The 24,758-nt window shown below is 38.9% G+C and overlaps 1 protein-coding gene across 6 annotated transcripts in view; it reads left to right on the forward strand.

The window, feature by feature from the left end:
* The window catches only part of LOC122057815 (putative tRNA (cytidine(32)/guanosine(34)-2'-O)-methyltransferase), a 47,422-nt gene extending 23,174 nt beyond the window's left edge, over positions 1 to 24,248 (forward strand). For all 6 annotated transcript variants that reach the window (XM_042620107.1, XM_042620109.1, XM_042620110.1 and 3 more), the window contains 7 exons: positions 3,390 to 3,498; positions 9,539 to 9,599; positions 9,721 to 9,773; positions 10,707 to 10,799; positions 23,065 to 23,128; positions 23,477 to 23,584; positions 23,749 to 24,248. In XM_042620107.1, coding sequence (XP_042476041.1) covers positions 3,390 to 3,498; positions 9,539 to 9,599; positions 9,721 to 9,773; positions 10,707 to 10,799; positions 23,065 to 23,128; positions 23,477 to 23,584; positions 23,749 to 23,999 — 739 coding nt within the window. In that variant the 3' untranslated portion in view covers positions 24,000 to 24,248. The remainder of the gene's footprint in view (positions 1 to 3,389; positions 3,499 to 9,538; positions 9,600 to 9,720; positions 9,774 to 10,706; positions 10,800 to 23,064; positions 23,129 to 23,476; positions 23,585 to 23,748) is intronic.
* The last annotated feature ends 510 nt before the right edge of the window (positions 24,249 to 24,758 follow it).

The following is a 24,758-nucleotide window of genomic DNA, read 5'->3' on the forward strand; positions in this document are numbered from 1 at the left end:
CGCATCACCTCGCCGGCAGATCGAAGATGATGAAGGAGTTCTTGTTCTCCTTTCCTCTGCTTCTCTTCTCTCGTCGTTCCAAGAGAAGTGTGTACTAGGTTTACAATACCCTTGAATTCACCTTTCTTATGTTTTGAGCGCAGATTCCAGTTTTACCCCTTCATACTTAAGTGAGTCACTTGGATTCTACGCCTTTTGCTCAAAATCGATTCTGAGTGTGAGAAGCTTGCTTTTCATGTTCCAAAAAAGGAACTCCAAAACCTAAAAAGTGCCCGGTTCATTTAAAAAAAAACAAGAAATTGGACCGGGCTTACCATATAGTTTTACCCCATTTCTGTTCCAAAAAAATAGAAAAATAACAAAATCTATTTTTTAGAACGTTACAGTACAAAGCCTTTGCCGTTGAAGGGGAGAGAAAAAAAAGGAGACTAGGCCATTGGATTTGTTCTCACTTCTCAATTCCCCTCTTTTGTTTGATGATTGTCCCCTCCCCCCCCTTTTTATTTAAGAGTTGATGATCCATTGCATCTCAGCCTCCTTCAAAACCTACACTTCATCAAATAAGAAGATTAGAATTGGAATAAACCAAGGTTCAAGAACTCGTTTCGTTTCGGTGTTTTGGTGGTTTTGAAACCACTGAAATACCGATATTTCTTCGAAATGGTATACTTATTCCCATGTGTTTCGCTGGCCATTTGGGGGCTAATTGCTGAATTTAGTGAAATGAAATGACTGAGATGGCCGAAATGAGTGAAATTATGTGCTTTAATATTTCGTATGCCATTTTGCCTCGGTATAAAAAAAAAAAGAAATTTCCGAGATTTCGGCGATTTTTTGAACCTTGGAATAAACCAAACGACATAAGGAGTTATTAGAAAAAAAAGTAAGGCGTTCGCCTTGATACTTTACGAAGTACAACAAAAGCGTCCTATGCCTAGCGGCCCCCCCCCCCAAAAAAAAGCCTGGATGCCTAGGGATGCGTTGACAACTATGGTCACCATCACAAGTTCTAGAGGCTCCGGCCTCTCTGGTCAAACATAGTAGACTAAACATGCTCCAACATATGTCGCATCATGCATGAGCATTGACCTCCACTTAACTCCGTTGACAGTCAAATGTCGCACCACTACTGCCGCAATCGCTTGCACCCTGCCATTTGCCACCAATCCGTAGACTCCACCAGCCACTGTCGGGCATCCTAGCCTCCTGTTACCCATCGCTTGCAATCGCCAGCCCTATCGGTTCTTGCTGCTATCACTGCTTGGCCCATCAAACCTTCTGCCTTTGCTGCCTGCCCCAGCGGCCCTCTTACCCACACCACTTGCTCCAATGGCCCTGTCGCCATCGCCGCTTTTCCCCCAGGCCCCTACTGAATGCGCTTAGCCCTCATGCCACTACGGACTTGCTGCCTGGCCCCTCAAGCCTTGCCGCTCGCGGCAAGGGATCCTGTCTGCTGTTGCTGGCGGCTTGCCTTCTGCCAGGCCCTTGTGATCTCTGCTAGGCCCCTTGGCCTCTGCCTCCAGAACCCTTGCGCCTTCATCGCAGGGATATTTTTGCTTGCCCTATGATACAGTAGACACACTCATGACCCTCTTTACTTTCTTGCATCTGTTTTCAGCAGCCTATTGCTTGCTTGTGATTCTGACTCTATGGCAGAGAGTAGCAATCTTGGGAGGAATCGGGGGTAGTGAGGTGAGTTGTTTTGGGACTCATAGCCATAACCCAGCCTTCTAGCCGGGTCCAACAAACTTAAATGGGTCCAATTTTCTTGCCTTGTCAAGGGCCTCTCTACTGACTATTAGTGGTAATCATTTCTCAAGGTACTTGACAGGTGACACCCCTATGCCAAGTTGCCAACTGAAGCCACTGCAAAAAATACTTGTTTGGCCAATGATGCACTGGTTATGTCCTTTCTCCGTAGAACCTACTATCAACTCTAGCTTTGTTCTCATGAATTCTGCAAAAGAATTGTGGGATGCCGTAATAGACTTATGCCCAATCTAGTAATTATCCACAAATCTATGAGCTCCATTGACAGGTTTGCGAAACTACACAAAAAGATTGGTCCCTTATGCTTACTATTACTGCTCTTAATGCTCTCAGGCAACAGTTGGATTTCTATCACCCTGTTCCCATGGCTTGTGCTATTGATGCCACTGCCTTTCAGCGTGAGCATGAGGTGGAACGGGTGGAACAGGTCTATGATTTTCTTACCAGCCTAAATCTGGAGTATGATCAGTTGGTGTTTCAGATCTGGGCAGAGACAGGTTCCCTACACTCCTTCAAGCATATAACTTATTTCAACATGAAGACCGTCGTTGGTCTGTTATCATTCCTATTATTGTTCTACTCGCGGAGCTCTGGTTTCTACTCCTGCAAGCATGAACTCTTCTGGTACTAAACCTATTCCCATCGCAAGAGAACCGCTCAAATGTGACTATTGTGGCAAATCCTGCCACACTTATGAGGCATGTTGAAAACTTCATGGTCGTCCTAAAGGCGGTCGTGGTGGGAAACAAGGTTCTACTTGCTAACAGGCACATCTCTCTGAGACTATAGACACCTCAGCTTGGACTTGCACCTCTTGTGTCTGCCTCTGCATCTGCAACGCCTTTCTATTCGGATCAGCTACTAGCCTTTTAGCGCATGATGTCTAAACTTGGGACCACTCCTTATGTGCCATACCCTGCCTTTGCTTCTCATCTTGCCCAATCAGGTATTTTTCATGTCTCTTCCGGTTCCCTGATTTAGGAGCTTCAGGTCATTGTGAGAATGGTGCATTGGCATCTGTAGTTGAATGTCCCATGGGTAACCAATTTGGCGACATATTTAATATGGAAGCATTGCATTATGATGCATCTGGGTAACAAGAACTTTGTTAGATTGCCATTGTTAAGGAATTTTTCAGTTGGTGATCAAGAAAAGATAAATGTAATACATTTAAAGACTCTTTTAGTTAAAACTATTGGGGAAAAAAAAAAGAGCAACCCATCACACGAGGCTCCCAGCCTCCCACTACTGCAAGGTATGGGAGGGGCAAACGTACACAGTTACCTGCTGCTTTGCAGGAGAGGCTGTTTCCAAGTTTTTAACCTGTGACCAACTTGTTGCAATAGTGCAACTTAACCGTTGCGACAGGCTTGACCACTTAGTCAAAACTATTACTAATTAAAATATGCTCTAGAGCATTTTACCCTGAAAATTTTGTGCTTCAATTTGATTTATGTAGTTCTATGTGGTTGATGATGGATGTAAAACGTTCATGTCAGAAAATAAATCTAAGATATTTCAATTTAGTAATAGGAACATTTTTGCATACATCCACATCTTATGTGTTGAACCCCTATGCATTATCTTTACACCATTAGGTTGGTCATATTGTTTTGCAGGGATTGTGATCTTCCTCTTATAGTGGCCATTGATTTGCAGCCCATGGCTCCAATCGAGGGTGTCATTCAAGTGCAGGGTGATATAACTAATGCTCGTACAGCTGAACTGGTAGAAATTAACTCTTCATGTATTTCTTAGTATTCTATCTGAAAGTATTTTAGTCTACAATTTCCTTGAGTTCAGCTTTTGTTTGAAATCAATCACCCAACTTCAAACACATGTTAATTTTTTCCTTTGTAGATCCAAGTATTGTCCTTACTTCAAAGTAGCTTAGGAACTGCCATTTTATTCGTAATTGTGAACTATGGTCATCAATGTCATACAAACAGATCCCATTTATATTTATTGTTTGTTTGTAAGTTGAAGTAAAGGCGTTCGTAGGTTGATCAGGCAACCATCTCTCTCTTTTGGGCAAGCACTACTTTCGGGCTTTTGCTGTTTATGTGATAGGTGAACTTTATGACTGGTTTCATTGGTTTTTATTTCTATTTTGTACGATTCTCCATACATATTCTTGTATACCGCTTGTCTTTCATTGTGGTAATTTCTGGTCTCAGGTGACCTTGATGTTGTGTCACTGGGAACACTCAGCCACTTGAGCAAATTGCATTCCCCATGTCTGGTTTTGTGATGGACAATTATGCTGCTCAGATGTTGCTATTATCTTTCCAGAATATCAAAGGAGATATTCTCTCCTACATTCTCTCTTACCACATAGGCTGGCCGATTGCATTAGGACTCAAAATCTGATTCTCTCCTATCTTGTAGGACTCACCTGTGATATCAAACTCTACTAACTTATAGGACTTATCTTATTGTCCAAGTATATCACATGTGATATCAATTTCCTCATGAAACACTGTTTAGATCTCAATCCATGTAAATCCCTTAAAAGAGATAAGAGTTTCCGTCTACTACATAGTCTAGCTTCTTGTGATCCTCTTGTTTTAGAAATACAATACCATTCAATCTCTCAACATGGTATCAAGAGCCTAAAGCTTCAACGAGCCTCAGCTCTAACCAATTTTTTTTCTTTCCTTCTCTCTTCTTCCTCTCCTCTCCTTCTCATCTTGTGTCTCTTCCACACCACCATGGCCGATTCATCCATCCTTGTCCATGGGACCCAACAACCCCCTTCAACTTCCAATCACTCTGGGGGCGCACCACTCTCTCTGAAGCTTTCCCAAAAAAATTATGTATATTGGAAGACACTAATCATCCCGTATCTTGCGGGTCAACGTCTCTACGATTATATTACAGGCGACCTCTGTTGCCCTTAGGATGCTACTCAGGTTAAAGCTTGGTGTGAATAGGACGTTCTATTATGAGTCTACTTATCACATCCCTCTCTGAGGAGGCCCTACCACTAATAGTTGCTTGACCACTAGCAAGGAGATCTGGGATGCTCTTCATGCCGCCTTCAGCTCTCCTTCCACTACAAGGATCATGTCCCTTAATGTCTCCCTTCAAAGTTTGGTTCAAAAACTAGATGAGAGTCATGAGACAATTCAATTTCTTCATCGATCCAAGTCTCTGTCTGATGAACTAGCTACTGCTGGGAAGCCTCTACTTACTGAGGATTTCGACATCCACATCTTCCACTCTCTTCGATCTGACTATCAAGCTCTTGCCTCAATCATGATTGTGAGACTAGAACCAATATCCTACAAGAACTACATGGTCTCCTCATTAAGTCACGAGAGTCTTCTTAAGTCTCGATGTGGAGTGATTGATCCCTTTGCTGATGCCTCTGCCTCTGCCCATCTATCACAACAGGGCCATGGCACTGGTTCCAACTACGCTGGTGGCCGCGACAATGATGCCTCTAGGGGGTGTGGATGAGGTCATGGTGGCAGCTTTGGTCATTCCAATGCCTTTGCTCATAGCTCCTATACCATCTGTCGCACAAATCAACAGGCCAATATATGCTATTATCGCTCACAGAGCTCGGGTAACATTCCTAAGCCACCATTACTACCTACACCCTCCACCCACACTCCTTGTGAGCACCCTACCCAACCCCCACACGCCTACCAATTTGACTCCACCTACCTACCCTCCACGCCTACTATCCCCCACCCTTTTTACCAACCTCATTCCTTCACCACGTTCTAGATCCCTAACACTGGCGCTACTCATCATGGCACACCTAATTTCACTTCCTTCTCCACTTATGAGCCATATATAGGTAACCACCAACTCTATGTTTGCAATGGTAAGGTCCTCCCCATCTCTCACACTGTTATTGTCTCTCTTCTCTCGTTCTTTCACTTTTTCTAATGGATTTCGTGCCCCTTCTTTTGTTCTCTTTTATCTGTTAAGTAATTTTGTCATTTAAACATGTTTATTTTGAGTTTCACTCATCTTGCTTTCTTATGAAGGATCAAGTATCCAAGCAAACCCTCCTTACTGGGCCGCGTAAAGACGGGCTCTACTTGGTGTCACCCTCCTTCTCCGCCATACTAGTTCCCTGCCTCCTCTTACACTCGTTGGTATCATCGCTTGGGTCATCCTCATGATCGTGTTCTTTGTCTCATGTTTCCTAATCAACATCTTCTGAAGCCTCCTTCTCTGTGTCTTACCTATCAGATGGGCAAAGCAAGTCGTCTCCACCTTCGTAAAACTGGTTCTCGAAGTTCTTTTCCATTAAATTTAATTTTTAGTGATGTATGGGGTCCTCACCCCATTGTTTCTTCAAACAGGAATCGTTATTATGTTATTTTTGTGGATGACTATCGTAAATTTATTTGGTTTACTCCTTTGAAGTTTAAGTCTGATGTTTTCTTTGCTTTTCGTATTTTTCAGGCTTTGGTGGAGAGACAATTTTTCCGCTCCATTGAAGCCATTCAAACCGATTGAGGGGTGAATATCGTTCCCTCCCCTTTTATTTTGCCAAACTAGGAATTCAACTGAGACTCTTTTGCCCTCACACTCCAATTCAACTAGAGACAATCGAATTCTGTGATAGGCATATCGGGGAGACGGAAATCACCCTCTTCTCTCACACCTCTATCCCTCAAGCTTATTGGGATTATGCATTCGAAGCTGTTGTTTTTTTATATCAACCATATGCCATCCCTTGTCATGGGGAATCAGTCCCCTTACCAATTGGTCATTGGCAATATCCCTGATCATTCATTCCTTAAGGTCTTTTGTTGTCTTTGTTTTCCTTGAATTCATCCTTATAATCATCACAAGGTTGACCATCGGTCTACTTTTGCTTCTTTTTAGGGTATAGTCCTTCCCATGTTGGTTACCGATGTATGAACAGCCTCACTCACTGTATTTACATTTTCCACCATGTCAGGTTTGATGAAACCGCCTTTCCCTTTCACAATAAACCTCCACCACCCCTCTTTAATGAGTCCTCACCCATAGGCTCTAGCTACCAATACCAATCCTTCCCCTACCTACCTTACCTCCCACGCCTCCCGCTCCCCTACCCTCCCCACCATCCCCACTCACTTACCTTACTATATTTAACATATATGCTGATCCTATTTCCCTATCCCATTCGGCTAACACAGCTTCACCCATTGAACCCACCTACTTGGGATGTTGGGGACGGTAGAGGAGTGGGAGGCAGTGGAGGTAAGGTAAGTAGGGGAAGGATTGAGGTACTGGGAGCTAGAGCCCATGGGTGAGGACATGTTGGACAGTGGGGTGGTGGAGGTGTGGGAGGTTTATTGTGAAAGGGAAAGGTGGATTCATCAAACCTGACATATTGGGAAATGTAAATACGGTGAGTGAGGATGTTCATACAACGGTAACCAAAATGGGAAGGACTATACCCTAAAAAGACACTAAAAGTAGACCGAGGGTCAACCTTGTGGTGATTACAAAGATGAATTCAAGGAAAACAAAGACAACAAAAAAACTTAAGGAATGAATAATTAGGGACATCGCCATTGACCAATTGGTAAGGGGATTGATTCCTCATGACAAGGGATGGCATACCGTTAAGATAAATTGCAGTTTCGAATGCATAATCCCAATAAGCCTGAGAGACAGAGGCGTGAGAGAGGAGGCGATTCCAGTCTCCTCGATATCTTTGTTACGACGTTCGACTGTCCTCTGTTCCTTGTGAGTGTGAGGGCAAGAGATTCTATGCTGAATTCCTTGTTTGGCAAAATAAGAGGGGAGGGAACGATATTCACCCCCTAAATTGGTTTGAATGGCTTTAATGGACTAGGAAATTCTCCATGTGTGCCACCTACACAAATCCCTGTATGGTCTAAACAGGCTCCGACGGCATGGCTCCGTAAACTTTCTGAGTCTATGCTCAGGTTTTTGGTCTTCTCAAACCGACATTTCTCTCTTCATTTATATGCATGCTAATATTACTACATATAGTGTGTTTTGTATGGATCCATGTAGCGGACCCCAGTAAGTTGGGATAAGGTTGAGTTTGTTATTGTTGTCGTTGTTGCTAATATTGCTACATATGTTCTCATCTATGTGGATGATATTTTAGTCACAGGGAATCAACCCTCTCATGTTATAGATCTTCTCCAACAAATTGGACACTGAGTACTCTATGATGGATCTTTTAGGTGTTGGAGCTCTATATTAGTCCGATGGGGTGTTATATCTCAATCACGATATATCACAGATCTCTTGCAGCGAGTAGGAATGGCCGATTCCAACCCTGTCCATACCCCCATGGCCACCACTGTCACAACCTTCTTTACAAGGGGTGTATTTTTCTCAGATCCTATCAAGTATCGCTCTATTGTTGGTGCTCTGTAGTGTATAACTCTTACAAGGCTAGATGTTGCTTACTCTGTTAATCGTGCCTGTCATTTTGTGCATGCTCCTTCAGAGGACCATTGATCAATAGTCAAACGGATTCTCCACTATCTTAAGTCCACTTGGGATCATGGACTGTTCATCTCTAATTCCAATTCACTCCAACTGCAAGCCTTCTCTGATGCGGATTGGGGTGGCAACAATGAGGATTGCAAATCAACTAGCGGGTATGCTATTTACATGGACACTAATCTCATCTCTTGGGCCTCTAAGAAGTAGAAGACCGTGGCTGCGTTCATTATTTGGTTAGCTTGGCATTCCCATCTTGGCTTTTATGGTGAGCTTGGCATTCCCATATTGTTCGACTCCTATTCTATAGTGTGATAATAAAGGGGCGACCTGCATCTCTGCCAACCTGGTGTTTCATGTTTGCACCAAGCATGTTGAAATTGGTTTTCACTTTGTTTGCAAGCATGTTGAAAATTGGTTTTCAGTTTGTTCGTGACAAGGTCGCTTCGCGTGAACTCCAGGTCTAATTCATCTCTACAAGGGATCAAATTGTAGACATTCTGACAAAGGCCCTAAGCACGGCATGTTTCTCTTCTTTACAGGACAAGCTGCAGATTCGGGCACTCAAATCTCCACCTTGAGTGGGTGTATCAAAGGAGATATTCGCTTCTACATTCTCTCTTGCCACATAGGCTGGCCGATTGCCTTAGGACTCGATCTTATTCTCTTCGATCTTACAGGAGTCACATGTGATATCAAACTCTACTACCTTGTAGGACTTATTGTCCAAGTATATCACATGTGATATCAGTTTCCTATTCTAACTTTGTTCAGATCTCATCCATGTAAAACCCTTTAGAGAGAGAGTTTTCAATTATGTGGATTCCTGTCTTAATATTTATAGGACTTTGGTTGTAATCCTCTTGTTTAAGAAATACAATACCATTCAATCTCTCAATACAAAATTCCATATTCAGTCTCATATTCTCATAAATACATAAAGAATTCTGTGTAAACTATATGCGATGAAAGTTGTATGTACGGCTTGGAGGGAAATCTTTCATTTTTTTGGGATCCATCCTACAATATGGGGCTGAAAAACCAGAAAGTGATTTTAACCCTTCTAAAAGGAAAACTGATTCTTGAAATATCTTTCATGCTCATGTCACATTGAAGTACTGCAGAAGAACTGAAAAAATCCAATCAAATTTATCCTCTCAAATTTATCGAAATCGATTGCCAGATGGTGGTTTGATCTTCAGATTCAATTATGCTTTCAGAGACTTGCGGAATATCCTGACTGCTTTAGTTTTAACTTGCTTTTGGCATTTGTAAAGTAGTCAACAAATGTTGAAGCATTGGTATTTCTTCGTGTCTGATTTTTTTGCAGGTTATCAAACACTTTGATGGATGCAAGGCTGACCTGGTAGTCTGCGATGGTGCTCCTGATGGTTAGAATAATTACATGCTCTGATTTATTTTTCATTTGGCATGGTTTTTTCATTTCTTTTGCATAATATTGTCTGTTTATTATTATTTTTTATTTTCACTTTGTCCCTTTGCTGATTGCAGTTACTGGTCTTCATGATATGGATGAATTTGTTCAGTCACAGCTAATCCTTGCTGTGAGTATTAAAATTCCTGTTATTCTTACTTATCAACTTCATTGAGGCAAGCCAATGTTGCATAATATATGATGGTATTTTGCATGATTATGTGAATTCTTGGGAACACAACGATGTGGAAAACATTCATACAGTGACCAATGGTCTCACCTATGAAGTTTAGCTAATCATTTGCAATCATTTTGTCAATTGCCATAGAATTATTTCATCAGGTTGACTTGTCCCTGCTACTGTGTCTGTCGATGTGTTCCAACACATCCTGTGTTACCTAGGATACTGATTGTCCTAGGTTCTCTATTATTGGATTTTTCTTGATTCACCAGAGAGAGGGATTACTTAAGACCATAAGACATTACAAGCCATTAGACCTCAGCAGCAAATGTAAAGGTTGGTTGAATTGCATAGCAACTATGGTCAGGAAGTCAATTACTTAGCTCTGCATTGTATAGCTTATGTGTGCATGCTTAGAGGGTGGACCTTGGTGCAATGGTAAGGTTGCTCCATTATTACCTATTGGTCACGGGTTCAAGTCAGGAAACAGCCTCTCCGTGAAGTGGGGGGTAAGGCTGCATACATTATGACCCTCTCTAACCCAGCCGTGGCGGGAGCCTCATGCACTGGATACAAACTTTTTTTTTGTGTGTGCATGCTTACATGAAGGTTAGAGTTTGAGCTTTTCTCACCCAAATATGTTTAGTAGGGATGAGGTTTAACTGAGAGTGAGTGTGTGGGTTCAGGCAGTGGGGGGATTGAACCTGGGGATGGACAAATGTGTCAGTGGTGGACTGGTACGGGAAGAAGTGAAGATGTGTTTAGAATCTATGTTTGTTTGTATTGTCTATTTATGAGTGTGGTTTGTATCTGGCTGCGTTATTGATGCATCATGTATATCTATCATACTAATGATGTCACAATTTGTCAACTTGCATGTAGGGTTTAACAATTGTTACTCATGTACTTAGAGAGGGTGGAAAATTTATTGCAAAGATATTTCGAGGCAAAGACACAAGTCTCCTTTACTGCCAGGTGAGGTTTATTTTGGTATGGTTTCTATTTCATTTTCATGGGGTCATAAATTGAAATTATTGAGTTTGGTATGATTTTTTCACCTTATTTGTGAGAAATTGAAATCAATTTCATGTAAAATTGTAAAACAGCAGAGGACCTATTTCAATATTGAAATTGAAATCAATTTCAAGTCTATTTTGCTCTCCACTTTAATGAGCTGGTGTTGATAACAGAGGTAAATGTGTCATTTGCATGGTTCAGGATCTCGGCGAGATCTCTCCAATATCTTGATTTTTTGGTTTGCCGAGACGAGAGCACATGCAATATGGAAATTGTACAATATCTCGGTTGAGATCTTGCCGAGATCTTGGTGAATATCTCGGTCTAGACTTGACTTGACTCGACTCGACTCAATCGAGTTACACCATTTCATGTGGGGTATGTACATCATTTCGACCCTCAACTCGACTGCTCTCGCCTCTCTCGCTCTACAATGAAGAAAAAGTGAGATTTCAGTTATTTTTCTTGCCAAATCTCTCTTCTGCAGTGGAGATTAAGAACTTCAACACTTAGGGATTGGAGATTATCATTTCATCATCAACCTTTGGATCCTTTTCTTCTTAAGAACAAGTTTAGGTAAAACCAACTTCTTAAAACCATTTTTTTTTATAGATGGTCAAGGGTCTAGGGTGAAGGTAAAATTATTAGATGTTGGCCGACACGGTCAAAGAAATATGGGACATTCTGATAGTAGCGCATTAATGTACTAAAGAGGTAAAAGAAAGGAAGGTAGATCAACTTGTCTCCGACTATAAATCTTTTGTAATGAAAGAAAATGAAACTATCTCAAAAATGTTTACTAAATTCACTGATATTGTTAATAGTCTTAAAATTTAGCTAAATCCTATACTAATGCTGAGAAAGTCAAAAAATTTTGAGGCCTCTACGTATAGCTTGGAGACTAAATAAGACGACAATAGAAGAAGCCCTTGACTTAAACACGTTATCATTGGACTACCTTTTGGGATCATTGCAAACCCATTAAGTGGAACTAAAGGTAGACAACCAAGTCACAAAGAACAAAAGAAGAACAATTGCCTGAAACTCTTCCCAAGCAGCCGAGGAATTAGCGACGATGATGAGAACTACGACATGGAAAAAGAAATATCTCTCATCACAAGACACTTCAACAAATTCTTCAAGAAGAAAGGGAAGGTTCTGTATAAGAACAAATCCTATGGAGACAAAGTTAAAACAAAATCATAAATTAAAGAAACAACCTCTGATAAAAAAGATGTGGTTTGTTTTGAATACAGAAAACCAGACCACTTTAGAACCGAATGCCCACACAAGATCAAGAAGAAAGCCCATACAGCTGAACAGACTTGGGATTTGAGTGATGAAGAGGAAAATATTGACTCTGATGAAGAAGTCACCAATTAATGGCACTTGGAGATGAAGAACAAAAGGTAAGTCATCAAACACAAATAGACAACTCAACTAATGATTCGAACGAAAAACTTCAAGATGCCTTTGAGGCTCTATATGAAGAGAGTCTAAAACTAGAAGAAGAAAAATCTAAGTTGGAAAAGGAAGTAACCACCTTAAACTAACGCATAGATGTTTTAACCTCTAAATTGAGTAAACTTGAGGAAGAAAACTCAAAGTTAACCATTACTCATTGTACCTTCACTAAAGGTCAAAGAAATCTTGACAAGATACAACCTTCTTGGATCTCAGCACAAAGATCCTTATGAAAAAGGACTAGGATATGATGGTCAAATTCCATCTAAAAGAAAAGAAAAACAAATGATAGTCCAAAAAGGAATGATCAAAGAAACCAAGCCACCACTCCATATGTGAAATGTGGCTATTGTAAAAAAAATTGGATACTCCATCAAGCAATGTAATGCTAAAAGGAAAAAGTCTCTTAATACCCAAAATTTGAGACAAAGGAACAAGTCCATCATACATATTACTACACCACTCAAAAGAGACAATATAGATCTCAAAAGGAGACTAGACCCATGCCTAAATACAGACAATACTAACCCCATGATATGTATCCTTCTTATAGATCACCTAAACTATTTGAAGGATATATACCATATACCTAGCAATCCTATAGACCTTAAGGACATGATCGACCTCAAATATCATACGAGTCTTTAAGGTCACATAGACCTCAAAGAGCCTATGAATCATATAGGCCTTGTGAATCTCAAAAGTCATAAACACGTCCTAGGCCACCCCGAAAACAATTTCAGGGATCAAATGGCTACAAGACCACTTGGGCTCCAAAAGGCATTTTTGAAACTAACAATGAAGGACCCATGAGATTGTGGCGACCAATGTACGATTGAACTGTCATTCTAGGTGTGCTTGAAGAGTAAAGTGGAAATCGAGTGGGTCATCGATAATGGATGCTCTAAACACATAACTTCCAACTGGAAGTTATTCTCACGCCTAAAGGATTATGATGGAGGATGGGTGACTTTTGGAGACAACAACAGAGGAAAAATTGTTGGAATCGAAAAAATCAAGATTGAAGGTATTTTGATCACAAATGTATACTTTGTTTATAACTTAAAATATAACTGACTAAGTGTTAGTCAGTTATGTGGTATAGGATACAAACTTGATTTTGATGTTTCCTATTGCTATATAAAAGATGCCAACAATGACTTAGTATTGAAAGGAATTAGAAAAAATAATATATATGTTTGCATGCTAGAAGAGTCCACACTTTTCGACGCTTGTTGAGTTTCTAATTATAGTGAATCCTCACTATGGCATAGAAGGATTGGACATGTAAATGTCAAGCTTGTTCAAACATCATTACATCCAAAGACCATGTTAGGAACTACCAAAAACAAAATATGACCGAGATTTTGTGATGCATGTCAAAAGGGTAAACAAACCAAAGTATTCCATAAGTCAAAGAACATCATTTCTTCATCAAGACTATTGGAATTACTTTATTTGGACTTATTTGACCCCATTAACATATCTAGCTTAAATGATAAATTATATACTTTTGTGATTGTTAATGACTATTCTAGATTTAAATGGACTGTATTTTTAAGACAAAAATCACGCCTTCAATGAATTTGTAACCTTGTGCAAAAGGCTACTAACTCAAAAATGATGTGTAATAACTTTTATTATAAGTGATCATGGAGGAATGTTTGACAATATACATCAATTTGATCTATATTGCAACAAACATGACATAGACCACAACTTCTCCGCTCCTAGGACACCTCAATCCAATGAGGTAGTTGAAGGAAAAAAAAGATCATTACAACAGACGACTAGGTCAATGCTTAATGCGTATTCCTTGCCTTAGTATTTCTGGACTGAAGCTGTAAACGCAGCCTACTATGTGTTAAATAGGGTTATATTAAGACCTATGTTTTCCAAGACCTATGTTGATGGGGCCAAACAAGGCTAAATAAAGTAATTCCAATAATCTTGATGAAGAAACGATGTTCTTTGATTTATGGGATACTTTGGTTTGTTTACCCTTTTGATATCCATGACAAAAACTGTGTTTTTCATATCTTATTTTTGGTAGTTCTTAACATGGTCATTGGATGCAATGGTTTGGATAAGCATGACATTTACATGTCCAATCCTTCTATGCCATAGTGAGGATCCACTATGATTAGACACCAAACAACCGTTGAAAAGAGCGTGGACTCTTCTAGCATGTAAACATATATATTGTTTTTCCTAATTCCTTTCATACCAAGTCATTGTTCTCATCAAGTTTTAAGGTATCGGGTTTCGACCCATGGGGAGACTAAAATTTCGGTTGAATAAAACCTGAGAAATTTCGAGAAAACCAGGGAATTTTTCCAGGTTTGGTGGAAACTAAGGTTTTGACCCCCAAACAGTGTTTTTTTTTTTGCCTGATTTTTTGTGTACATCATATTTTAGACATTTCTAGCACATTAACGCCATTAGTTTCATAAAAAAAACACAAAGTCATACTTGTGTGGTGAACCAAAGGTTCGGTAATCCTTACATTGAGTTGTTGACTGAAATATATTGTAGGTAATGCGTTTTCAAAAATAGAAAAAGCATTAATATGCAACAAAAAATTCGGCCACCATGAATGTGTAGATCGGGTCCTCCTAAGGAACATATAAAAAATTTATATAATTCTACTCTATTTACAAGTATATTCTATAAAAAATGATTTTTGGGGCAGTTGGGACTTATCTTTTTGGTCCAAGTTGTCTTTCTTATGTGGATGAAGTAAGAACCACCATTAAATTCAACTTTGTTAGGCAAAAAATGGAAATCTCTGCTGTTTCCCCAAGTTTCCTAGTCCTTGGAGAAAAAACTAAGAAGTGGGTCGAATTCTACTAAAGAAGGCTTAGGGTTCTTTTCAAACTAACTTATTTAGGACCTGGTTCAACCCAAATGATCGAACCAGTTGTTTGGTCAAAATTTCCCATGTTTCGGTCAAAACATGTGAAATTTCGTCGAATTTGGTCGAAACCTGTGACTTTTAAAAGTCACAGGACATCATTTCTACCCTGGGGATACAATTTCGCAGGTTTCGACCGAGTTCTCGAACCATGGTTGCCATCTTTTATATAGTAATGGGAAACATCAAAATCAAGTTTGTATCCTATACTGCATAACTGACTTGACACTTAGCAAATTATAGCTTAAGTTATCAACAAAGTAAACATTTGTGATAGAATTACTTCCCATTTTGATTTTTCTGATTCCAGCTATTTTTCCTTTATTGTTGTCTCCAAAAGTCACTCATCCTCCATCCAAGGTTCAATATCTCGTTTCATTTCAGTGGGTTCAGAATCACTAACTCGGCGAGATCTTGACGAGTTTGTGTATTTTTTTTTTTGACTTGGTTGACTGTTTCGGTGGTCAAACGGCCATATTTTGATCTAAAACTTGGTGGGTAGCTTGTTTTAAGGTTAATAAACATGCTTGGAACATAAATTTGCAAAAATATTAGAACATGACATTGTTTTAGAGTTACACCACTGTTTGGTAGCAACCGTCAAATGGTTCTGGAGATTTTACCTGCTTCATTGCTAGAACAAGATATAACATGATACTAAAACAAATAAATAATGCATCTAAGCCATGATCAAAACATATAACAACATTAATTAACTAATATTTAGAGTACTAGAGTAATATACTATGTAACTGAAGTCACAAGTCCCAACTAAAGTCATCCACTTAATGTATTAGTTACACAACAATACAACAATGATCATAAATTCATAATGACTATCTAGTATCTACTGGAAGGAACTATGACGGCCTGACTGGATTTCACGCCCAGTACGATGGAGTCGACATGCATTTTCCTTTGACTGCACCACAAATGCATACCAAGTCATAGTTTGAGAGAAGAATCGAATGTAATCCTCCACAGTTGCCAAAAAAGACTGAGTCATCTACATACTGAAGGTAATCTATCTGAGGGTATGTATCACCACCATAGTATGAAGAACCCGCCATTGAGCTACTGTCAACTGATGGTTCCAGCAACATGTACGGGTTTGCTGGGTATGAGAATAAACTTTCCACAAAGCCACCACCATGTGACTGGGTCTGGGAGCCATAGTCAATAATAGGAATGGATGAACCAGATGTATGCCCCGTCCCAGTAAATTGACCATAAGGTCCATGATACTCTGACCAGGTCCTCTCTCCAGTAAATGATGGGGCACGCCATTGCCCACTCCCTCTACTCACTGTGAGGATGACTATCCTCTCCACTCAAGCATTGGTTGATAATAGGGACCCGTAGTGGCGTTTGCTTGCATGCTATGAAATAGCATCCACTTAGACACAGCCTCCCTAACATAAGCCTTCATATTAGTCCACATCCCTTTTATCTTACGTTGCTTGCTGCCCTTTTTCTTGTACGCACGGAGATCCTGTTGTAGAATGGGCTTCACACGAGGTGGTACCACTGGAGGTGGAGGTGGAGGTGGAGGTGGAGGTGGAGGTGGGGTTGCCCTTGTACTTTGTGATCTTCTAAATGGAAGAGGAGGTGAAAATCTACTACCCCCTGCTCTAGATGGACCAGCTCCTCTACTTTGTCTACGTCTTTCCTCCTCACGTAGACTTTGTTTGCTCAATGCTTGCTCCTGTTGTCAATTTCTAGCCTCTTGCTCAGTTTCTATGTCATCAGGCACATAAATAGGGTCATCACTGTCATCATCAATATCATCATTATAACGATGCACGGGAGCATGTAGTGCCTCCTTAAACTCAATCATCGCCTTTTCCTTCGCCGCTTTTCTTTTATTCCCTCCCTTTATGTCTTTAGCTATGGCCTTAGCAATATGATCGGGCACTTCTCTGCATTTAGCCACATATGGGGAGTTTCCAACCAAATGTTGCTTAAGTCTTGTGGCCCCACCACTCAAACTTCTTGTGACAGTAGTTACATGAAGTTTTCCTCTTATCTCCATCAATAGGCACTCTGTATTTTCATGCAATCTCCCCACTATCACAATTACTATCATGTCTCCCACCTCCTCTCTCTCTTCTCCCTCCTTCCTCGTCGCCTCCTCTATTAGCTATTTTATCACCCCAGAGTTGATACATAGAAAAAAGAATATCATTATTAAGTAACAAATATATGGTAACTACTTACATTTTTTTCTTACATAAAATGATTTTTTTAATTAATTTTAAAAAAATATTTTAATGGCATAATACGACAAAATCAAATATGGTATATCATAACAAGAATCATGTATGCTTCAAAACACTTTAATATTAATAATATCCTATTTTTATTTTATTTTTTAAATCAAAGCAGAATATTTTTTCCTATTTTTAAAATTAATTTTCAATTATTAATATATTTTTCTAATTTTTCAAAAATTAAAATAAATAATTACCAACTGGAAAAAAATTTCACTCTGATAGAGTTATAGAACAGGCAATGGTGAGTAACATATATATGTTTGACATCTATCAAAGGTATATTTACTATAAAAAGTAACAATTTATGTTAATGGAAAATGAATTTTTAAACCAGAAAAATAGAAAAAATATGTATGTATAAATTTTTTTTTGACTCCGTGAGGTCATAGATCGTCCTCTAGTATCTAATATATAAAAAAATCTAGAAGCATTCAACATGTATTTATGTACTATTAAAAAAAAAAAAGGTTTTGGGGATAGAACTTTACCTTCATTAAGCTTGGAATGTGTATATCTTGTTGGAGGAGAGATTTGGAAGTCAAAATGTATGATGATGTGGGTAATTAGACTCCAATAGGAGTGACTTGTGTAAAAAATTGCAGCTGGAATCCTGGAACTAAGATATAACCGAAATAGTCGAGGCAAGCGATTCGACTCTGTCTCACCAAGAGCATGTATTTATATCATGTGGTTTGTAGCATTTCGGTATCTCGCCGAGATGATACCAAAATCTCGGTCGAGATACCGAAATTTCGGCTGAAACATTGTACAACTAGTAATTTGTAATACGTTTTTTTAAATAAAAAAAAAAAGCCGAAATTTCCGAGATCTCAAACCATGCCTCCATCGTAATCCCCTAGGATTGAGAATAGCTTCCAGTTGGAAGTTGTGTTTGGAGCATCCACTGTGGATGACCCACTGATGCGAATCTGGATTCCAAAGACTGAGATTGGATTGCTTAGGGCCCACTCGGACACTTAATAAAACAAAGGCAATAACCAATAGCAGGTTTGTATTGAAGTAAAGCTTCAACTAAATGGTAGAATTGTAAATAAATGGAAGTTACAAAGGTGAATGACACTTTTGTAAATAACTAGAAATCCCAAATGCCTAGATGGGTCGGTCAAGCAAAGAGGGCACAAGTGGGAATTTAAATTAACTACTAAGGATAGGCTAGGTAGTAAAATTAAGCTTATGGGACATGAGAGAATAAAAGATATAAAAGGGGGTATAATGGGAATTAGGGTTAAAACATCAACTCACGATAGAAGTAGTGTCTTCTTCCTTGGATCAAACAGGGCAGACGATTGGGAAGAGTTCAGCTTGAGAGGGCTTCTCAACTAGGCCTCAATTTGGCCAGAAACTTCAAGCGAAGGGTTGCAGCAGCAGGTCTTCCATGAATCCAGCATAAGAAGATCTCGACAGCCTAGATTTGATTTGTTTCGAGCCTGCAACTGGATCTGGCGATGGCAAAGCTAGATCTCGGTCTGGTTTTGATTTATCACCATAAAGCCAAGCTTTGGAGATGTTCTAGGGTTTGTCTCCTAGGTGGTAGCAACCTTTGCTCACAATCCTTGGTTCAACCAATTGGGGGTAATCCTTCAACTAAGCCTTCTTAAACCTGATATTTCAGTTCAGAGCAGGGTATTGACAGCAGGTAGGGAAGAAAGAAAGAATAAACAAGAGGGGAAAAGAACGAGGCTAAAGGGATTGAAAAGAAAAGTTAGAGAAGAGAAGGAGAGAGCTATGCAAGCCAGCCATGGTTCCAAACCAAGCTATTCAATCAATTTCAGTTTTTAAAAAAATCTGAGTTCTTCATTAGTGTATTACATGGCTATAAAAGGAAAATCAAAGCATAAAATTGGTAGTTTTATTAAAATGGAAACTAACCTAATTGGAAACTAAAAATAATAATTCAATCTTACTGAAATAAAATACTATCAAACTAATTTCTAACTAAAAAAGGAAAGCAAATAAGGAATCAAATCAAGAGATATTTTAAAACCATCGCCCAACTGCATCACCCACTCGAGTTCCACTTTACTCTTCAAGCACACCTACAATGGTAGTTCAATCGTACATTGGTCCTTGGTCCCCACTATATCATGGATCCTTCATTGCTAGTGTCAAAAATTCCTTTTGGAACCCAAGTGGTCTTGTAGCCTTTTGACCCCTGAAATTGTTTTCGGGGTGGCCTAGGACGTGCTTGTGACCTTTGAGATTCATAAGGCCTATATGATTCATAGGATCTTTGAGGTCCATGTGACCTTTGAGACTCGTATGATCTTTGAGGTTGATCATGTCCTTGAGGTTTGTAGGATTGCTGGGTATATCTTGTATATCCTTGATATTGTCTATGTGATCTATGGGAAGATACCTATCATGGGGTTGGTATTGTCTGTATTTAGGATACAAACCACATCTTTTTTATCAGAAGTTATTTCTTTATGTATTGATTTTGTTTTACCTTTATCTCCGTAGGATTTGTTCTTGTATGACATCTTTCCTTTCTTTTTGAGGAATTTCTTGAAGTGTCTTGCGATGAAAGATATTTCTTTCTCCATGTCAAAGTCGTCCTCATCATCGTTGCTTATTTCCTAGGTTACTTGAGAAGATTTCAAGGCAATCGTCATTTTGTTCTCTGTGACTTGTTTTTTTTCCTTTAGTTCTACCTCATGGGTTTGTAATGATCCCAAAAGGGAGTCCAAAGATATCGTGCTTAAGTCACGAGCTTCTTTTATAGCTGCATTCTTTAGTTTCCAAGCTGTAGGTAGAGATCTCAAACTTTTGACTTTCTCAGCATTAGTGTAGGTTTTACCTAAACTTTTAAGATTGTTGACAATATTAGTGAATCTATTTAACATTTCTGAGACAGTTTCATTTTCTTTCATTATAAAAGATTCTTAGTCTGAGACGAGTTGATCTTTGTTCTTTTCTTTTACCTCTATGGTACCTTCATGTGCCACAAACAGCATGTCCCATATTTCTTTAGTTGTGTCACATATGATCACCCGGTTGAATTCCTTCTCGTTCAAGGCACATTGTAGGAAGGTCAGTGCTTAAAATTGTACTGAAAAAGAGTGAAGTCGTCTATGGTCAATTCAGATTCGTCCTTTGGCATAGTCTTTTCATCTACGGTTTTGTGATGAAATATAGTCCTCTTTCTATGGCTCTCCAAACGAGAATGTTATGTCCATAAACAAAATTTTTAAGTCTTCACTTCTGTAAGGAGAAATTTTCTCCATTGAAGTATGGAGGCCTAGATGCATTCATACCTTCAAGTGGTCCTTGGAATGTGGCCATGGTCTTTGACTCACTTAAGACAAATTAGTCTTATAAGGTTGAACTTCTACTTTGATACTAATTGAAATAACCTAAAGGAGGTGAATAGGTTATGCTAGTGGATTTTTAAAACTTTTTATTTGGTGTTCCCAAATGTTATTGCAAATTAAACTTGCAGAATAGAAAACTATAACACAATCACACAACACTAAGATTTATAGTTGTTCGACTTAATCCAAGTCTGGTCCACTCCCTTCAAGTTCCACTTATAAGGTATTCCACTAGCTCTTCCCTTTTAGTACAGTAGGTAGGGAGGAAAACCTTTACATAATCTTTTAAGGAGAAGAAGATCCGTACAATCTCTTCACAAGTAGAGAAGGACTTTACAATCTCTTTCTAGGTAGAGAAGAACATTACTATTTTAAGGATAAGAGGATCCTACACAATACTTAATTACAGTCTAGAGTATTGCGTGCTGTCAACTATCCAACCTAGAGTTACCTAACTCTAAGATAGATAATAAGAAGTGGAATATAAAGAGAGCTACCTTTTTGTGTAGATAATATGCAATGATGAATAGAATGATATGACCTTTTACTTGGTCTTCAATGTATATGCATAAATATTGATGATGATGAGGACCTTCAAGACAATCCTTAGGCTTTGCTTGTGTAGAAAAGGTTTGCCAATAGCTTAAGTAGAGAGTGGATTGATTGTCACCTCAAATGCTTTAGAACTCAGTCTTAATTGCTTAGGAATCATTGATAATTAATCAGAAGAGGTATGCATAAAAGTATTTGCCTCAAGGAAGAATCCTAGAATTCCGTCTGTTTTTTGGATTTGGAAAAGAGTGAATTTCAAGAACGGGAATCTTATGATATGTTGGGAATCTCTTATGATAATCATCCACACCTGAAACAAATCTTGATGCCTGAAGGTTAGATAGGATGGGCCCTACGTAAGGATAATTATAAGCATTGGAGGTACTTATAAGTGAGATTAGGGAACTAAATTAGGTAGATAATCTCACTGAAACGGTCATCTTTTAGGTGTACCGGTCGACCTTCATGGGTGCCGGTCGACCGCCACATATAGCTATTACAAAGACTAGCTGTTGGAAGGCGATTCATGCCAGGCGGTCACCAGCTAGTCGACTGGCTGGAGCCGGTTGCCACTGCCAGTTTTCGGCCAGAATCCCTTTTGTAGCCATTTTGGGTGGGTTTTGACCAGCCAGACTTCAGATGACCATAACTTGGTCATAAAAACTCCGATTGGGCTTATTCCAAGTCCGTTGCCTCCATAACCCGAAACCCTACAAATCTCGTGTAGAGACTGTGTTAATACCAATTCTTTAAGTGCCCAAAATGCCCTTGGACATAGTAAGCATTGTTTTCACAGTTAATGTAGAGGCTTCTAAAGCCAATATGTTCCTTATAGCTACGGGTCTTGGTCCTTACTAAAGTGACATGACTTAGGGTCATTCTAAGTAGGATGATTGCCTATATGGTGCATGAAGAATGCATTTGTACAATTTCAAGTAAATACAACAATGACTACATACTGTATTTGGTCTTCAATATTCTTTATGGTGATCTCCCAAGCTTTTACCGACTTCATTTTTTCATTAACTTCATTTCTTCGTCTTGACTTGAAGTCTTGAGCTTTGTTTCTTCATGCATAGTTTATGGAGCTTGACTTTGACTTCTTTAGTTGATCTTTTAACTTACCTTGAACATGCTAAATATTACTTTAAAAAATAACTTGTTAAATATAGTTTATTTGTTTGTTATCATTAAAACCACTTTAGGTAGACTAGGAGTGTGGGCATATTCCCCAACACGGCAACACCTACTGTAATCAAAGGGAAGAGTTAGTGGAATACCTTACAAGTGGAACTTATAGGTAGTGGACTAGACTCGGATTGAGTTGAACCACTATGTTTTTAATTTTTTTATTCTGCACTTTTAATTTACAATCACATTTAGGAACACTAAATCAAAAGTAATAAAAATCCACTAGCATAACCTATTCACCCCCCTCCCTCTCTAGGTTATTTCACACCTTTTAAGACTTTTACTGTTGGTCCTTTAACTGTTAAACCAAAGTTATCCCACAATTTCATATGTTGAATTTTTCAACCAATTTTTAAAGCTATATATCTCCACATTGGAAAAAGGGTTTGGGCTGAACTTTATCAGATGGATAGCCTGATGACACGGATAACATATCCATCTTGTATTTTTTATTCGAAAAGTTCTTAACATGCTGTTCCTTTTTCTCTTTTTTGCAGCTGAAATTATTTTTTCCAGTTGTCACATTTGCTAAACCAAAAAGTAGCCGCAATTCCAGCATAGGTGAGCATAATTTTGTGCTGCTGATACATCAACTGACCCTGTTGTTTTGATGCTCTTTGTAATTTAGTGTTCAAAAACTTGCCCTTGCAACATATCTGTCAACCTTTGGCATGGCTTGTCTGACCGAAAAAGAACTACTTATTGTGGTGCCATTTGGTCATATCTTTCTGGGAGGTGAAATAAATGAAGTTGTGGCTCCAGTCTGGTTGTCAAAACTAACATTAATTGGGGTCAATTGGATCTGTGGTCTTATCAAGTTTTTGAACATTTTTATGGATATGGGTGGAAACCCCAAAAGAATGTTCATTTATACTGATTAAAGTTCTTGAAACTTCATTTGTTATGCAGAAGCTTTTGTAGTTTGTGAGAATTATTCCCCTCCTGAAGGATTTAATGAGAAAGATTTATATCGCCTCCTGGAAATGGTGGGGAGTCCCTCCGGAGCAGATGACTTGGGTAAGTTGACCTCTAACCTGTTGTGCTAATCTCAAGATAGCAAATTTATACTCTGATCTCCTTAATAATTCAGTAAAAGCTCATCATTCGAAAGAGAAATGTTAATAGGTCATGTACCATGCCCACAAGTCCGTAATCAGGGATTATGTATATTCTTATGGCAGATTGCAGTAGTGGATGGTTGGAAGGGCCAAATAAGGTGTATATTCCATTTCTGGCTTGTGGAGATCTCAGTGGTTATGACTCAGACCGTTCATACCCCCTCCCAAATGTTGCAGAAGGAACTTCCTACCAGAGCTTGGATCCCGTACAACCGCCAATTGCTCCTCCTTATAAAAGGGCTCTTGAACTAAAAAAAGCTTTGAGCCATGGACTTCAAGAGCGAGATTTTGAAAAGTTATCACTAGAATCCTAACTATGCTATTGGGAGAGCGTCAGCCATTGTAAAAGACTTGAGAGAGCCATCTTGTTGCATTTCGGCTGAACTTTAATTGGTGAACTGTTAGGTTTTGTACTATCTAGCAAATTATTAGGGAGGACAGTGGCAGGGATGAGTAGTCCCCTCGCCCTTTTTTTTCTTCTTTACCATTGAATTAATCAAGCCTTGTGCGTTGGATACACCCTTTTTTTAACCATTGAATTAATCAAGCGTGTGATTTATTAACTATTGGTCACATTGCATTTTAGGTTGTGTGTTGAAGTAAAAAAATGTTGTAGGATTTAAAACAAAATAATGCAAAATTAATTGTCTAACTATTACTAAAGAAAATGTCTTGTAACCAATCTTTGTGAAAAAAAAAGAAGAAAAAAGTATCGTTACTCTTTTCCCTATTCCTATTAGTATAACAATTTTTGTTCCAATGAGGGTAAAATCATTTTATTTCACATGTCAACTTGAAAAGTGTGCAAAATAATGACATTTATTGGCACATAAATCCTCTACGGGGAGGCAATGAGTGGCAGTGAACATCTGACAAGTTGGGTTGCATGTTATTGCCCTCCTAGTCGTTGGATCTTCACTGACATTCATTATCAGTTGCAGAGGATTTGAGTCCCATTTATTGATAGTGATATAATGGTAAAAATATATTTTTATCCTCGACTTAATAAACTTTTTGGAATAAAATATAAAATCAAAAGAAAGTTACTCATTACAACTTGTTCACCATTTTGG

The sequence above is a fragment of the Macadamia integrifolia genome, chromosome 12, assembly GCF_013358625.1.
Source record: "Macadamia integrifolia cultivar HAES 741 chromosome 12, SCU_Mint_v3, whole genome shotgun sequence".
Classification (NCBI taxonomy): Eukaryota; Viridiplantae; Streptophyta; class Magnoliopsida; order Proteales; family Proteaceae; genus Macadamia; species Macadamia integrifolia.